General features: G+C 42.8%; 1 protein-coding gene across 1 annotated transcript in view; it reads left to right on the plus strand.

Moving 5' to 3' along the window:
• Window positions 1-2635: 2635 nt before the first annotated feature.
• The window catches only part of dnah7 (dynein, axonemal, heavy chain 7), a gene marked incomplete at both ends in the record, with an annotated part of 103225 nt that continues 88460 nt past the window's right edge, over window positions 2636-17400 (plus strand). Inside the window, 19 exons of the mRNA XM_080730080.1 lie at window positions 2636-2647; window positions 2788-2844; window positions 3443-3500; window positions 4121-4292; window positions 5899-5989; window positions 6235-6415; window positions 6618-6690; window positions 6996-7121; window positions 7850-7969; window positions 8634-8817; window positions 9475-9666; window positions 10220-10480; window positions 11505-11632; window positions 12241-12319; window positions 13272-13496; window positions 13646-13792; window positions 14198-14377; window positions 15730-15870; window positions 16485-16852. Coding sequence (XP_080586206.1) covers window positions 2636-2647; window positions 2788-2844; window positions 3443-3500; window positions 4121-4292; window positions 5899-5989; window positions 6235-6415; window positions 6618-6690; window positions 6996-7121; window positions 7850-7969; window positions 8634-8817; window positions 9475-9666; window positions 10220-10480; window positions 11505-11632; window positions 12241-12319; window positions 13272-13496; window positions 13646-13792; window positions 14198-14377; window positions 15730-15870; window positions 16485-16852 — 2795 coding nt within the window. The remainder of the gene's footprint in view (window positions 2648-2787; window positions 2845-3442; window positions 3501-4120; window positions 4293-5898; window positions 5990-6234; window positions 6416-6617; window positions 6691-6995; window positions 7122-7849; window positions 7970-8633; window positions 8818-9474; window positions 9667-10219; window positions 10481-11504; window positions 11633-12240; window positions 12320-13271; window positions 13497-13645; window positions 13793-14197; window positions 14378-15729; window positions 15871-16484; window positions 16853-17400) is intronic.

The following is a 17400-nucleotide window of genomic DNA, read 5'->3' on the forward strand; positions in this document are numbered from 1 at the left end:
TCTTGGGCGGGGGTGTTATACACTGCAATTATCTTTATGAACCTGGGTTTCACTTGCTCGTTTGTACATAAATACTTATTTATCAAGGCAATACATTACAGCAATGACTTGGAGTCGTCGTCACCTTTTGGCGGTCAAGTGTTATGATCCGTCTGAAACCTTGCCCAAACGTATAATTATACTGTATAACGGACGACTGACAAAGTACCCATGTGGATCTCCATATCCATGTGATTCGATTTTTAACCTACAATGACGATTTAGAGACCGCACATTCTCTTTATCACATTTTTACAGTGACACCAACACATGACATAATAAGGGTTTAAATGGTAGAAAACCTGAACATGGGAGTGTCTAGGAGGTTGGTCATGCCCGTCCAGTTGATCTGCAAGGTCTGAAAAATAATTTGTTGAGTGTTTCTACTGAAATCCGGTTGGATTTAAAGTGCCTTGCCTCGTGGGTGCTTGTTGATGGAGAAATGGTTTTGTGAATCCATCAAAGTCATCAATTCTTGGAATGAGATTTGGAACCTTCTGATCTCAAGCCCAGTCACTATATTAGTCATTTACTGGTGTTTGCACAATGACTATATTGTTGTATCAGTCATTTTGTGTTATCACTGTGTTAACAAATAACTACAATCATGTTCAATCATCTGCTTCGCCCTGTGTAAATCTTTGCTAAATAGGCAAAGTATTGTATATTTCTTTCTTCTAAGTTCTGCCGATTGCTATAAGGAAATGTAATTAAAGGCACATGTATAATTTCTTTGAATAGTGATACACATGGAGAAAAAAGATTTTGCTATAACACTTGTTCTTGTATTTGTGATGTAAAAATATGGTCTTATAAACCTTTACGTTGGCAAAATAAACATGTCCAACTTGCACCTTCAGTTTATTGTCTTTTACTGTTTTTATTTTGACACTTGCTTTGGCAATGTAATTAACGTATGTTTTCTCGTGCCAATAAAGCTCATTTGAATTTAATTATTGTGTTGGTGAAATTGTTATGCTTCAACCATAGTGTATATGTCATAGTATATTAGAGAAACAGCACATTCGAGACGCGGAGCACTCGTGGTGCGGCACGGGGCGGAGCAAGCGGTCGCCACAACAACGTACTCCAGGCGGTGCGCCGCTCTATTGTCCACGACACTGCGAGCGGCTACCGAAGCCCCCCTGTATCCACGAAGCCCAAACGAGTTACGAGGCCCCCCTGGGTCCACGAAGCCCCAAGCGGCGCGAAGGCCAGCGGACCTTGGTCCTGCTCTTCGCCCGAGTGGCCGCGAAGAGCGGGCCAGGGCCGCGCGAGTTACGAAGCCGTGGTGAATGCAATCGTTATATTTATGCCCAGGCCGTAAGGCCTGGGCAAGCGCACGTTAAACGCCCTGTCCAAGTGACTACAATGGAGCTAATGGCTAGGCTAGGCTAGGCTAGGCTAGGCTAGTAAATAAAGAGTAAACACTTCCGGTCTGCGGCGAGTTCAAAGCGTGACGTAACTCTCTTATATACACTCTGGTGAATGGCAGAGCAGTGGCTGACGTCGCCATCTGGTGGTGATTAGTGTGTGGTGAACGTCAAAACGAGTGCTCCTTGACAACTTTTACTGGTTTCTTGAACATACTGTAACATATATAAGAGAGTTACGTCACGCTTTGAACTCGCCGCAGACCGGAAGTGGCGTCGCATGGATCTTATCGAGGCTCTGCTGCTCTCCTGCCCGTCCGCCCCCACTATAGCCGAGGTATTTTCAATCACTGGTAAGTAGACGAAATCACGTCTTTTTCACCCTTTTAACGCATTCACGGGCCTCTCGTGAATGTGTGAATGCGTGAATGCGTTAAAAGGGTGAAAAAGACGTGATTTCGTCTACTTACCAGTGATTGAAAATACCTCGGCTATAGTGGGGGCGGACGGGCTGAAGAGCAGCAGAGGCTAGCTAGGAATGAGAACAGGCTCCATGCGTGCGCAAGTGCGCATGCGTAAACTTCCCACCATAGAGTAAATAGGCTTTCCACGCTTACTATGGGAGTCGACGTAAGTGACGTAACTCTCTTATATACACTCTGGCTTCAACCAACTGTAGCTGTGTCGCAATAATATTGGGCTTTTGGCGCCACCTCTAGGATTTGGAGCGCAAGTCATTTAAAACCGTTTTACTGATCTGGCTTGCGTGTTGTGTCTGTTTCCTCTTAAAAAGGGACACACTCACACATTGTTTTTTATTATACACAGTACTTCATCAAAGTGGTCAAATATATCAGTTTGAGTTTGCAGAAATTATAAGTTTAAAGAAAGCAGTCCGTGTCTGTCACTGTCATTGTCTGTCCAAAGGAATGTGAGGGACTGGAAGTGGTGTGAGACTGGACTGGAGGCTGCATCGCTTCCCTGGAAACGGCCTTAGCAACGGCACGCCGGAACAGCCGCTCTCCCAAAACAAAAAACAAACTTTACTTTTAACAGACAACCAGCTAATTAAATTAAACACTAGCACTTCAACTATATGGGTGCCGTATAGTGAAGAGGACGTTATTAATGTATGTGCGAGAAAACGATGGAATGAAGGCAGGCTTATTGGTTCTAAGTTTATGTTGGCAAGATTCGCCCTTTAACGTTTGACCAACATAGCTATGGAGAAAAGGGTAAGTTTTAACAGCATATATCTATATCAACAGTGAAAGATGGGACTGAATTGATAGCCTCGAAGCTTTCTATGAAATGCAACACCTTTACCACAAATAATGCGAAATGCACACTGTCTATATCTCTTCCCCCCACACAGAATAAGTTAACCAAGGTTCCTGACAATTCAGCGCACTTCCTTCCACAGCTTCCACAGGTAGACATCACAATAACCTTATATGTGTGCTTAGATTCGAACATTGAATACAGGATAACAACAATTAACACTTGCCGTTGCCAACTGTTAATCAGTAGGCTACCAGACACTTTGTAAGGGAATTAGCCATGATTCAGCATCTGTAGCCTACTAAATGTAGGCTATTTAAATTTGTTATGGCCTCAAAATCTTATAATGGTCATGGTCAAGTTTTATCCCAATACTGCTGTCCCAGAGTGTCTAGAGTGTTTGTCTCTCGCTCTTTACTAAACAGAAAATGAATGTTCAGGTCAGGATACAAATTTCATCAAATCAGAGAGAACTCGTATAGGATAAAAACAAATAATAATAAAAAAAATAGGTTAAATTGGAAGTGATCTAAAAAAACATAACATTTAATCCAATCTTCTGATTGGATTAAATTGGTGTCCCACCAAATGTGTTTTCTGTTTATTATAGATGTAAAAACGAAGAGACCCCATTATACCGAAGAAACACTATAGCAGTATTAGTATCAGAATATGAGCTTTAACTTTTAATCAAAAGTCACCCCTTAATTCAAGTCACCGTTATCTTTTTGTATCTGTATCTGCCCAAGTTCCAGGACACATCAACAACTGCATTGTCACTGCAGTCTCCTGTCAAATTGGACCCAGGTAGATTTGGAGCAGCTGTGGAAAGACCTAGTAAAAGACATAGTAAGTGCGATTCAGTCCTGCATCATACTGAAAATATTACATATAGATACATGTTTCATATACATAGAAAGAAGAAAAGGAAATAAAATACTGAACTATTTCAAACATCAAAGCTAATTTCCATAGCTTTTATGTCCTTTCCCAACGGAGAGGTAACTGCAATGATGTTCGAACTACAAATAAAGATTGCATCTACAGCTACGAATAACTGTTGGTTGAAATCAGGTGATATTCTATAGGCCAGATAAATATCATAACTACCGGTAGTTAGATATGTCCCAGAATATAACCTTATATGCTCATATTTCATCCAAAATTACAAACAATAACAATAGTCCTGTCAAACAAAAAAGTTCATATGACGTCCTGGTAATGACGTCAAGATCATCCCCATACGGGCTGTGATCTGGCCCCAATCGAGACGTCACTGATTGGTCCAGGTCCTGACATGCTTGCTGGGGTATTACCAGATTGGTTAAAATAAAAAAACTTTTTCACTAAAATAAGTTGCGGATTGTAGTGGATCAAATGCTGAATTTAATGTTATTCTGTACTGCTTGCCCCTGTGCGTCGTACAGAAGATGTGCAAGGCGGAGTGTTTGGTGCAAAGCGAATTAAAAGCCTGAGTAGAAGCCTGGATGAATCCCAAAGCAGGGGGACAGGACAGGCCCCAGAGTCCTCCAAGCACTGTGGCAGCGCCTACAAGAACCAACGCCAGCACTTCCGCAGTGCCCTGGTCAGCTTCATTGTGTGAGTCTCCCTCAGGGGTCATTGTCATTTTGGCTTGTGGGGGACATTTTGTAGCCTGGCCAGCCAGCCTCATACTGTGCATTCACTCACTTGTTCCTTCCCACAATATAAGTCTGGACTTTGGGCTATAGGCAGCTTGAAAAGTGGGCGGGAGTACTTGCCTTGACAGACAGACTCCTCTAACCAATCAGCGTAGCAAAACATCTCTCAGCCAGTCGGAAGAACGGCAAACAAACACGTCTTTTCGGACGATGAACTCCTCTAGCGCATACTCCTGTTCCTTTTTAATTGTTGTAATTGATTCCAACTCTGAAATAACTTCACTTATTGCTTGTTTTGTTGTTTCAGCGTTAACTGTTATACTTGTTGCATCGAGGGCAGTCATGTTGTTTTGAAAATGCTGCAGCAAGCATCTACGTCACCATCTACACATGGACCAATCAGGGGAAGCTTTTCACTTGTTGTGCGGACAGCATTTGTAACGCAGTCACTGATTGGCCCCGATCAGAAAATGATCGGGGGCCAACTTCTCATACTCGGTGCCTATCTGCTGAAGTCCAGACCTGTGGGAAGGAGGAATGAGTGAACGCAGTATGAGGGATGGCCCGCCAGGCTTTTGTGTGTCCATTTTTGTCAGGACACACAAAATGATGGGACAATAATATAACCAGAAACACATAAAGAGATAGCCCTGAAATTATGACCATAACAGGTCTGTAACTCTAAGAGTAAATGGAACGAAATGGACCCTAATGGTCCCAGCACATCTTCTGACCCTAATAGTTCCATTATTATTATGGGGGTCCTTGCAAATAAAATGTTTGAGAACCACTTGTACTAGTGGACTCACAATGTGCCTTAGTGTTGTAGTAAATCAGTTTCATACATACTGTAATTTGAGGAAAACCTGGAGATTTGACATTCAGTAATTGGGTCTTATGATCAAAATAAAAACATTATAATGGTGTATAAAACAGAAAATCGAAAGATTTGCCAAGGACAACGACAAGGCTTTGCCACGGACACATTTGTCTGTGTACGGACATAATGATGACCCCTTCGTGAGTATATTTACTGTACTTGGTCTCAGGGCTTCAACTCTGCTGACTGTCCAAACATACAGTTTACACTACAGTATGAACCTTCTTTCCTGCTACTGTGCAATAAGTAGCCGAAGACATTAAGGACTTTTAAATGCTGACCCTGGGAGCAGGGCTCTAAGATTTTCCTATGCATTTGTGCAAATAAAGTCTATTCTATTCTACTCTATCTCTTTCTGTATCCATCCATACAGTAGGCTACATGAAACACATCTAGAAAACCACTGCAAAGAAAGTGTGAATTTTGAAAAACGATATCATCATCATTATCATCATAATACTAATTTAGCCTCATTTATCAATCACACAACAAATGAATGAATCAATGAACGAACAAATATATGAATCAATGAACGAACGAATGAATGGTGAACATGCTCTAGAACTTTGACCAAAACAGGGAATGCTATGGATCCATAACGAAAACCTCTAAGCACCACAGCCACATAAAATCACACATTGTGCGTTCCTCATGATCCTTTGGCTGACTTTTCTGCTCTCTTTAGTCAGCAGGAATCCAATACTGGCAATAGTGTGGTTGAGGACAGTAACCCGCCTGCTTATGGCCCTCCCACAGCCTCAGAGAAGGATATTCTGGTGAGTTGAGCTGAGTTGAGCTGATATAGTCATTTTCTGCTTTTCCTTTAAATACTCTATTTTGAATATTCAATACAGTCCCCCAAAAAATAGAAGTAAAATCATTTTGGAAAGGAGCCCTTTTTCTTGAATCAATCAGCCCTTATACGATACAATTTGCTTAATTCTAGCCCAACATGCAAATGAATGTTAACATTTGTATTACCAGCACTGTGATAATAATGACTACCATTGTGTCCTGTCAGAGGTATCAGTACTACATTCGGCATGGCATCGATACAGAGCATGTGGCCTCAATGGAAGATGTGTGGCTGCAGAATATCCTGGGACTGGTGCCCTGCCACCTGAAGAGATTCACCACCACCACCGAACAGCTGTGTGAGGAGATACGAGAGGACTACTTGTTCAGTGTCAAGAAAGCTATCGGTAGGTACAGTAGGCCAGTGGTGGAAAGGTACTTAATATGTACAATTTTGAGGTATTTATATAGCTCTGGTCCATAGCGTTAGTGGAGTGAACTCCATTAACGCTATGGACCAGAGCAGGTATTTATCCAGCCTCCTCTTCCTCTTTCAGTATTTAAGAATTTGCAGGCAGCTAATAAGATATTCTTTGATTGTGTTTGCAGTGGATTTCGTACTACAAGACCAGAGGGAATGTGACATGGGCAGGGTGAAAGATCTGCCAACCCACAGAGCTGAGTAAGTCTGGGGATTGTAGTGTTCATTTAACTCGGAAGATTGAACAAATAGAACCAAACGGGTCAATTTGAACAATCTTCAGAGTTAATTGTGTACTTTGACCTATGGCTCAGAAGCCAAAACACAGGAAGACCCATGTAATATTTTATAACAGTTTTCTATCACTAATGTAATCCTTTCAACCCAGTAAACGATCAACATCAGATCAACATTGAGAGATGCCATGGCTGCGTAACAGTAGACTGATACTACAGTATGTACACATTCACAAGGTGACCTTTTTGGGACCTTTCTTTCCACCACAGATTGGAGGTGGTGCCAAAACCATGGAACAAGTCCTTTGTCCACGCCCAGAAGAGGATGAGAGACAAGCTTCATGCCATCAACCCCACTATGCTGCAGGTTCTGGAACTGTGGCACGTATCCTTCAAGTAAGTACACCAAATTATTTGACTGACACTGTCAAAATTCCAATAATTTCCAACCTTGGTGGATTTAAAAATGTCTTCTTGAATTGAAATTTGACACTGTGTGAACCTTCTGGAAGTAAATGTATTGTTCCGTACAGAGAGCTCTACCTACCCATCTGGAACCAGAGTCAGATAAAATAGAGCCAGGTCTGTCTGGCATGATTGATTTTGACATAGTTTTAGTCATCGCCTTTTGATTAAAATTCCATTTTGTTTTAGTCATATTTTAGTCATCTGAAATGTTTGTTTTAGTGTAGTTTTAGTTGACTAAATACCAAAAGATTTTAGTCAACTAAATCTACAGTTCATTTAGTAAACTAAATTGTATTTTGGCTGGCCGTGATGGCGTTGAAATGTATTCCCGATTTCCTGTTATTGCCGAAAATAGCAAGCACTTAGCTTGTAGATCGGCAATTTTCGGAGAGTGACACCTGCACACAATCAAACATAAAAAAATGACTTGTCTTTTAGTTCTACTGGATCTCTTCTCCACTTGTCCCTCCCAATCATTTTAGTCTAGTTTGTATTCGTTGACGAAATTGTCAATATATTAATCATAGTTTTAGTCACCGTAGCGTAGTTTTTATTTTCGTCAGTGAAAAAAAAAGGTAGTCAAATTTTTCGCCATAGTTTTAGTCTACGAAATCAACACTGCTGGCATCTCACCCTGCTGTGTCCTCACGCTGCAGGGAGCTGCGTCTGATAGACGTGGAGGAATTCCACAGCAGGAAGGAGTCCATGGAGCTGCCTGTGTTCCAGCAGCTTGTCTCCAGGCACATTGAGAGTGCTAAACACACCCTGCTCAAGAAGTAGGTCCAGAAGAAGAGAGTTCAGACCCATCCATCACGTTGTGCTAAAAATAAACAGCAGTTAGTCCTCTGGTGCAATAAATGTACAGTACATGGATTTGTCGTAGTGATAATGGTGCCTGTCATGTCCACATGATAAAAGGGCAACAGGGCCTCCTAGCCCAAATCCACAGAGGTAATACAAATCAACAGTCCATTTGTGTAAAATCAATTCTTTCAAGAATCTGGTGGCTTTCCAACCAATGTAAGTGACTCGCAACCAAAGAGGTTTTACAATATGTACCCACGTGCTCCAAAGTCAATTTCAGGTCTCATTGCTGATACAGTATTTGCAACAACATGGTGGAGAAAAGACCTTTTTTTTTTAAATATAAAAAAGGTTTGGGGGGTGGGGTGTTATCATCATCACCAAGGTGCTGAAAGACTTGGCTGTAAAATGTACGTATGTTATTTCCTCAACAATGGACTTACATTATTTGACCTTTACATCATATTTGTTTCGATGTGCAGTATTTACAGTATTATAATGAGGTGTTGTCCAACACAAGCAGTTCACCATGAATAATCAATCCCTCCACCAGAATAATGACACAGTATGTGTACTGCTGCTGTGTCCATGGGAATATGCCAGCAATGACTCAATGGCCTCTTCTCTGCCACCCAGGTGGTTCCCTGAGGTGCAAAATATTTACTACCAGGGAAATAAACGCAAGCTGGTGCCAAGCAACAGCAACATGGCCAGGCTGCAGTCCTTCTTCAACTGCGTGGCCACCCTGATGACCTTCCAGCTGCAGAGCCTGGCCCTGGACTCTGTGAGGGACTTCACACACCTCATCTCCAAAGACCCGGTAGGACAGAGCTTAGACTTGCCATCAGATTTTGAATGTTTGAATAGTCCAATCAGAGGTGTAAAGTAACTAAGAACATTTACTAAGTACCGTACAAATACCGCAACATTTTGAGGTGTTTGTACTTTACTTGAGTATTTCCATTTTACAATACTTTTACTGCTATCCCACTACATCTCAGAGTCAAATATTGTACTTTTACTCCACTACAATTATTGGAAAACTTAGTTACTTTGTAGATTTTGATTATTAAAAAAAAAAATTAACCACTTCAGACCTACAGTATACATTTCATCCATTTGAAAATTGCTGATCTACTGTACAAGCTCACAATGTGTCGCGATAAGACTGCTTGTAGATCTGCTATTTTCAAAAGGTTTTTACAATTTATACGTTAAAACCTATGAAACAGGACATTCTGCACTATGAGAACTTTCAACTTTTGATACTTTGGTACATTTTGATACAAATATTTGTGTACTCTTACTCAAGTAACTTTTGAATTCTGGACTTTTACCTGTAACAGAGTATTTCTACAATGCAGTAAATCCATTTACTGTATGGCAATAAGTGTATTAGGCACTGACTGCTCCCTGTGAGAAGTTACACCAGCCTTGCTTTGTTTTGTAACCCTCCTATCCATCCTCCGCCCCCCAGCTGTCAGTGCGAGCCTACGAGCATCCGGGCTTTGTGCTGCGTCTGATCCTGGAGGACAAGGAGATCAAGTTTGAGCCCAAGTTCGAGGACTTCCAGGTTGCACTGCTGAGCGTCTACGACTTGATGCTGAAGTCCATCGGCGTTGTGCCTCGGGTGGAAACCACGCTCTACTCGGAATGGGTAAGAATGGGTGTGGCAGAGCCCTGTCTGTGCATTACTGTTCTCTTAATCCCGTAACCGCCGCTCCCACTGTGTTTCTGACCATTGCCGTCCGTTCCTGCAATGATTTCAACCTGACCTGTTTGCAACTTTGGCGGGATACTCTAAGAAGCAGCAAAGTTACGCACTGTCTGCAATATTTCCATTTGGATCCAAATAGAAAAACAGTAAGAAACAGTGAGAGAGAGGAGGGATCAATGCAGGATTTGAACATTTCAGCACCACGGGCAGAGGCACAGCAGTGGTAATAACAGTGATAATGCTTCAAAATAGTTTTCTTCTCTTCTTAAAATAAGTGTTCATGTTAGGCTATGGTGAAGTACTTTATAGAAATTAAGTGGTAAAGAAAATGCTCACAAATTGAACCCTGCTTGACATCATACACGGTACAATTGAGTTTGACTCAATGTCTCAAAACACCATAATATTGAATCATGGAATCCATCCATTCCTCCATTCCATGGAAGAATCCAGGTTACTGTAGTTCCCTGTCCTGCTCCTTAACCCTTTCCTTGCGTCCCTCCAGTCAGGCGGTACGCTGAAGCCCACCGTCCTGCCGGAGATCCTCCGGGCCCAGCGGGAGACGGTGCGCGGGGTGATCCGGGCAGAGAGTGCGGGCCCCACGGAGCACGTGCGCGAGTTCGACAAGTATGCCGCGCTGGTGTCCAAGCAGGCTGAGGAGGACGTGGAGCAGTTCCTCGGCGAGCAGCATTCCTTCCAGGAGATCATGGTGGAGGTCACTCACTACCAGGAGCTGGCAGACCAGATTCAGTACACCTCCACCAAGGTACGTGTCAACTACATTCCCAAAATATGGCTCAAAATACTAAGTTTACTTTGTTGCCCGGGGTCACCCAGGGTTAGGACCCTTATCTTGCGCCTTATCCCTTATGCCTAATCTTATTAGGCATGTTCTGTTCTTTTTTTTTTTTAAACATTTTAAAATAGTGAAAATAGCCGTAGATGCAGAGTGGCTATTTTGTTTTTATATATATATTTTTGGGGCTTTTTGCTTTTATTGATAGTACAGTAGATACAGAGTGGCAAAAATCAGAGCCTATGTGGTATGCGCCTGGACCGCTAGGCCAGGTGCTCCCCCTAGAGTGTCCATTTTAATATTTTCTTTATGTTTGCTCCGTGCAAGATAGGGCCCTAGGTCCCCTCATTTTTATTTTGTGGTCATTTTGCATGACTGCTTGACCAGTGGCAGGCGTCGGTGACCAAGCGGCGCTGTTGCGACACACGCACGCACGCGCACACCGCTGGCACACGCACACGCACACACATACCGCAACGCCATAGCTTAACGAAATGAACTGCTCACATCCACAGCTCAAACTGGGTTTGAAGTGAGCTCACACCAAATATCTTCTGCAAAAATAGTTGATGTACAAGGCGGCGTTGTAAACTTGTCTATCTGTTTCCACAGAATCTCGCAAACAAGTAATGAAATGTACAAACGAGTATGGTACGGTACAATAAATTATCAGTACGAAGTGTGTATTGTTAAGTGTATATTCTCAACATTAAAAGTGCTGGATAAAGAAACATGATGAGACTCAGGAAAGCAGTAAGCACTTGAAATATCTGATGCTTTGGATAACACTGATTTGCCAGAACAACCTCTGATATGTGAGGTGGCCCTAGCAAAATAAAGGTTTATTCGTGTTTAATACGGAAATGTTCCATTTGCACTGTTCCCACGTCTACTCTGTGGTCTCTGGTTCATTCTGATCAAGTTAGCCCGATTGTGTCTATTTTGAATCGACTGCTGCAAACCTGTATTATGTGGCGTGGCGTGAATACCACAGGTGGTGCGTCTTGGGATGTTTGAAGTCCACTCCCATGACTTGATCCGCTCGCTTTTAAAGCGCGCCGAGGGCCTGCAGCAGAGACTGGTCACTCGAATACTGCAAGACCACCAGGAAATCAACAACAAGTGAGTCCATGTCCAGTTTCCACATGCCCACCGAGAGGATCTTGGCTCTCAACATGGTGTCCAGGGACCCCCAGGGGTTCTTGAGGAGGTTCAAGGGGATACACTGTTACATTATATACAGTACAGGTCTGTAACTCTGAGAGTGGACAAATGGAAATGGACCTACTGTATGAAGGTCCATTTGGTTCCATTTGTACTCTTAGAGTTAACTTAACAATGAGGACTTTTCAGTGTAAACTGGGGCCCCAGAGATACAAATATTATCAAATGGTGGTCTTTGGCCTAATGCATATCAAACTGAGGGTCCTTGAAATGACAAAGGTTGAGAATCACTGTCCTGAGTTTGATATGGTTGAAAGTGTTAAAAGGAACCCATCTCTGCAGGGTTGAGTTGTATGTGTGAAGTATTGAATTCCATTTCATTTCCATAGGCACTTTTGGCATTATGATAATAACTTGGCTTAAACAGCATTTTGACATTAAGTTGTGAAGAGCAGAAGTACAGGGACTTAAGTGAGACAGTAATATGACATGAGTCCCAACTAATTTGCTTGCTGTCACAGTCTTTGCACGTGACACTGAAATGTACTGATGTCCCTCACTCCCAGGCTCTGTGATGAATTCCAGAGGATTTCTGAGGAGGCACTGAGAACCCCGGCCAGCACACAGGAGCTGATGGAGCTCAAGGTAAATAACTTAACTCCTGCCTTCGTCACACCAGCCGGCCTGGTGCGATGGGACGTATGGTAGCGGAGACTGTAAAACAATGCTAAAGTCACAGTTAATACTAAAGGTGATGCCAGTTGGAAATGATCTCTATTTAACCTGTACATTTAAAAAAAAAAACAGTTTCTCGTAACATACGGTAACAGGCAATAGTTGCTCAATATTTATTAAATGCACAGCTAGTTTGTTTGTTAACAGTATTCGGGAGCTAGGCTACTCTAGGGGAATCCTTCCTGATGCAATTACAAAATTAAGCTAATGGCAATTTTCTCAGACCATTATGGTATCGCCTCAACTTACTAGGAACCTCAACGGAGGTGATACGAAAAATTGGAATGCAGTGCAGCGGAAAAGTGCAATAATTGTTGCTTTTAGAGTAAATGTGCAATAATTACTAGAATTATTTCTGCACATTTTGGTTCTTGGACAACAATGTACTTAATGTTTGGTGCTGATTGGAAATTGAGCTATTAGCGGTTATTAGCAGTACATTTAAATTAGAGTGATTGTCAGTTTCACATTCTCATATTCCATAAAAGTTAGTGGTTTTATGTGGCTGTGTGAATGTACTGTAGAGGAAAGCCACCTTCTCCCTCTCCCCTCAGGCCTACATCACTAAGGTGCAGACACTTTCTCCCTCTCCCCTCAGGCCTACATCACTAAGGTGCAGACACTTTCTCCCTCTCCCCTCAGGCCTACATCACTAAGGTGCAGACACCTTCTCCCTCTCCCCTCAGGCCTACATCACTAAGGTGCAGACACCTTCTCCCTCTCCCCTCAGGCCTACATCACTAAGGTGCAGACACCTTCTCCCTCTCCCCTCAGGCCTACATCACTAAGGTGCAGACACCTTCTCCCTCTCCCCTCAGGCCTACATCACTAAGGTGCAGACACCTTCTCCCTCCCCCCTCAGGCCTACATCACTAAGGTGCAGACCACAGAGATCCCTCTCCTGGAGCAGAGGCTGGATGATTCCAAGGCGCGCCTATATTTCCTGGTGGGATATGTCAGCCTCTCACCAGCTGACATGAGGCTCAACAGACAGACCTGGCAGTGGCACGAGAGAATGCCCTCCATCTTTGAAGACCACCGTCAGATCGTGAAGGACAGGACAGAGCAGTATCAGAATGCCCTCAAGGTCTGTCACTTACTCAATAACTTGGGTACAGATAGCTTTGCCCATAAGGGTCAACTTTTACAATCCCTGAGTTGCTGTTTAGTCTCTACACAGTTACTTTTCCAGACTAAAGAAATGTCTTTTTCTGTGAATGTGTGTGCGGATTTCAGCTGCGCTGTAAGTGCTTTGTGGAGGAGCTGGAGAGCTATGCCAAACAGGTTGATGTATTTTCCACCTTCGGCGACCTGAAGGATCTCGACAAGTATTTGAAGAAGGCTCAAGCCCTCAGGACCAAACTGGAGACGGCCATGGAGAAGGTATTGCTGGATTCTTTTTTAAGATTCAACTAACTCCATCACTGTAAAAAATAACAGCATAGACTGAAGACATAAATATTTTGTTTTGAGAAGATCTTCAGATATTTAGAAGATTCAGCTAAACCTGAGCGGACACTTCATTTTCATTTCTTATTGCATTACTTTTGTCTCCTTTGGATAATATCATTATTTCTAGTATCTCAAAATAATTTAGAGAGCAATATTGGGTACAGAATGAACTACATTACCTGGTTTTTAGAGTGTAATACAAGGCAGAAGTCATAAGTACAGACCTATTTGTGGTCATTAATTAATTAATACATTCATTCATTCATTCATTCATTCATTTTCCTTTTCCCCTTTCTCATACCCTACCCTCACTCTGTCTTGTGTCTGTTGTCAAAGATTGATAGCTTCAACCACGAAGAGGTGGCATTTGGCTGGTCTGAGTCTCAGTACCCTCAGCTGAAGCAGATCAAGGACAAGCTCATGCCTTTCCTGCAGCTGTACGAGACAGCATCCGATTTCCAGAATGATCACCAGAAGTGGGTCCATGGGCCGCTGTCTGCCGTCGACCCCGACAAGGTAACGCTATCTGTCTGTGTCTTTTCTTTGTATTGTGTCTGAGATTCTAGCCTTAAGCAGCACTTTAAACTCATAGTCACCGTTTTATTACAGTTTTCAGGTCTGTAATAGTGTTATTGTGACCGTAGGTCGCAAGTTTACTATGAAAACGGTCACAGCTTGTCTGTGTATCTCTGTCTGTCACGCCTGACACTGTGGTTCTATGGGTTTGTCGCTCTGACATCATGCTCTATGCCCATATATGGAGATCGCTGATGTCATCACGAGTCACACTTGCAAATGAATTACGTCCTTGTCCGTTTTATGCCCATATATGGAGATCCCTGTCCCGATGTCATCAATATTAAGCGCATATCTGGGAATGCCCATATTTGGTAATGCCCATATATGGGCATGTTCTGACGTTGTTGAGTATCATGCTCTGACATCACTAGTGACTCAGACTCATCAGAAGGGATGTGATAGACGTCATAGGATTTTCACATAACGAATAACTGAGTAAGCATGTTTGGGGTCTCACAGCATATCTCCACGGATCTCCATAAATGGGTACCAGGGGTCTCCATATATGGGTAACTGGTCCGATATACATCACTGGCCACATGGCCAAGACATGGCGTGAACTCGACCTCGGCGTCTTACTAGCTTTATTGGTGGTTGCCCAACAGGGCAACATACTGTAGTCCTGGGAAAACTTTATTCTAGATAAACTTTATTTGTGAATGGGTTTTTACCTTCACAAATAAAGGTGAAGGATTGGCTCGAGGTTTGGTTGAGCTTCACATGACAGTTAGCTTGCTGCAGAATATAGTCATGGCAACCACACTTGCAATTTCCAATTGCATCTTTCTTTCTAGTTATATTTGCCAGACCCATGAAATGGGTAGGCCTACATAAGCAAATGTCGGTCTGTCCGGGTTTTCTATATAAAGGGTATATATGATGATGACATGATGATGACATGCCTACAAAAGGCATGATGTCATAAATGATGATGACAGACAGGGGGTCTGGCACAACCAGGTTGACCTGGTCTAGTTACAAAGTGTCTCTTGTGAGTTCATCAAAGTACCCTCCAGTGCAACAAAAAAAAAAAAAACATTCACCGATGGAAACCATCGGGAACCTTCTGTGTTCTAAGACATTAACTCTACCCTTGAGCCATGCCGCCCCTGACAAAACAGAAGCACACAACAAATGATTAAGTGTGAGAGCTATGTGTTACCAATGTTATTATAAAGGTATGTATACTTCAATGAAACAGCTTGACAACTGCTGTATATCAAGGTAGTAGCCAGGTCAGTTCTTCCTGGCCTCTGTCCTGTGACATCACTCACATCCATGTACTGCAGGTGGAGGGAGATGTTGGTAACTACTGGCGGTCCCTCTACAAGCTGGAGAAAGGCTTCGCCGACACACCCAAGGCCCTGAACATTGCTACCAAGGTCAAGACTGATTTGGAGGCGTTCAAAGAGCACATCCCTATAGTACAGGTAAGACAAATACAGAACACTTGTCCACACAATATGTTAATTAACACGGCAAGTTAAAGTTATTTTTAAAGGGATAGTTCACCCCCCAAAAAACATTTTTCTATCGATTACTCACCCCAAGGAGACTTGAATTCATGGAAATGTTTTTAATGCTATACATTATTATATAGTGTCACAATTGCAGTATCAGTGTACACTTTCACCTATGTCATCATGGCCTGTAGGCAGGCACGTGCACACATAGATCCATCTGTAAAACTACTAAAAAGTGCCCTAATAAATATGGTGAAGGAAATGCAAATGCACCCTTTCCATGCCATACCTGAAGGTAGCATTCAAGAGAATTGTTTTGAACTCTCCTGAACTTAAATGCAGCATCTTATGTTGAACGAATTGCCCTCTCTGTGTAGAAACCCATGCTATACGCCACATCTCCAGTATTGACTTGATAATGCTTAGTTCAGTGTGGTATCAAGCACCGAAAACAGCCGTCACGCTTGCGACGCGTTATGAGCTTGGAGGTCTGTGATTTTTCGATATTTTCATCAAAAGGCCCTTTTAGAAATGTCAGCCCCTGCCTCTCTCTAACATTCTCTGCACGTCCCTGCCTGTAGGTGCTGTGCAACCCAGGCCTGCACGAGCGACACTGGGACGCCATGTCGAGGCTGGTGGGCGCCGCCCTCCGGCCGACCGAGGAGCGGGCCAGCGTGGCGGACTTCCTGCCCATGCGCTTGGAGCAGCACCTGGGCAGCCTGGAGGGCATCAGCGAGACGGCCAGCAAGGAGCACTCCCTGGAGAAGGCCATGGAGAGGATGGCAGCCGAGTGGGCCGGCATGGAGTTCAACCTGCTGCCCTACCGGGAGACGGGCACCTCCATCCTGTCGTCGCTGGACGAGGTGCAGATGCTGCTGGACGATCACATCGTCAAGTCGCAGACCATGAGGGGCTCACCCTACATCAAACCCTTCGAGGTGGAGATACGGTAAGAGGTGTGCTGTAGAGACGTGATTTAAAATGTTCCCTAGCGATTATTCACCCCATTCAGAGTTCAATAATATTTTTAGACAATGAGCCCCCATTGATTCCGGATGGAAACACTGATGTATTTTGGGGTGAGTAATCAATAGGGGAAAAAATTATAATTTGAGGGTTGAGCTACTCTACTTTAAGAGACGTCTTAGTTAGGCAACTATACAGTAGTGGAAAATGTTTTTGCTTAAGTAAAAGTATCAATACTGCAATGTAGAAATACTCTACAAGTAAAAAAAAAGTACGGTACAAAAATATTGGCATCAAAATGTACTTGATGTAGTAAAAGCAATCATGCAGAATGTCCCATTTCAAGTTTTCAAATGTATAAAAATCGTTTGAAAATAGCAGATCTCCAAGCTTGAGTTTGTAGATCGGCTATTTTCAAATGTATTGGGCTGAAGTGGTTAATGTATGTTTCGTAATAATAATCAAAATCTACAAAATAACTCGTAACTAAAGTTTTCAAATAATTGTAGTGGAGTAAAAGTACAATATTTG

Source organism: Nannobrachium achirus, assembly GCF_963921795.1.
Source record: "Nannobrachium achirus genome assembly, chromosome: 1".
Classification (NCBI taxonomy): Eukaryota; Metazoa; Chordata; class Actinopteri; order Myctophiformes; family Myctophidae; genus Nannobrachium; species Nannobrachium achirus.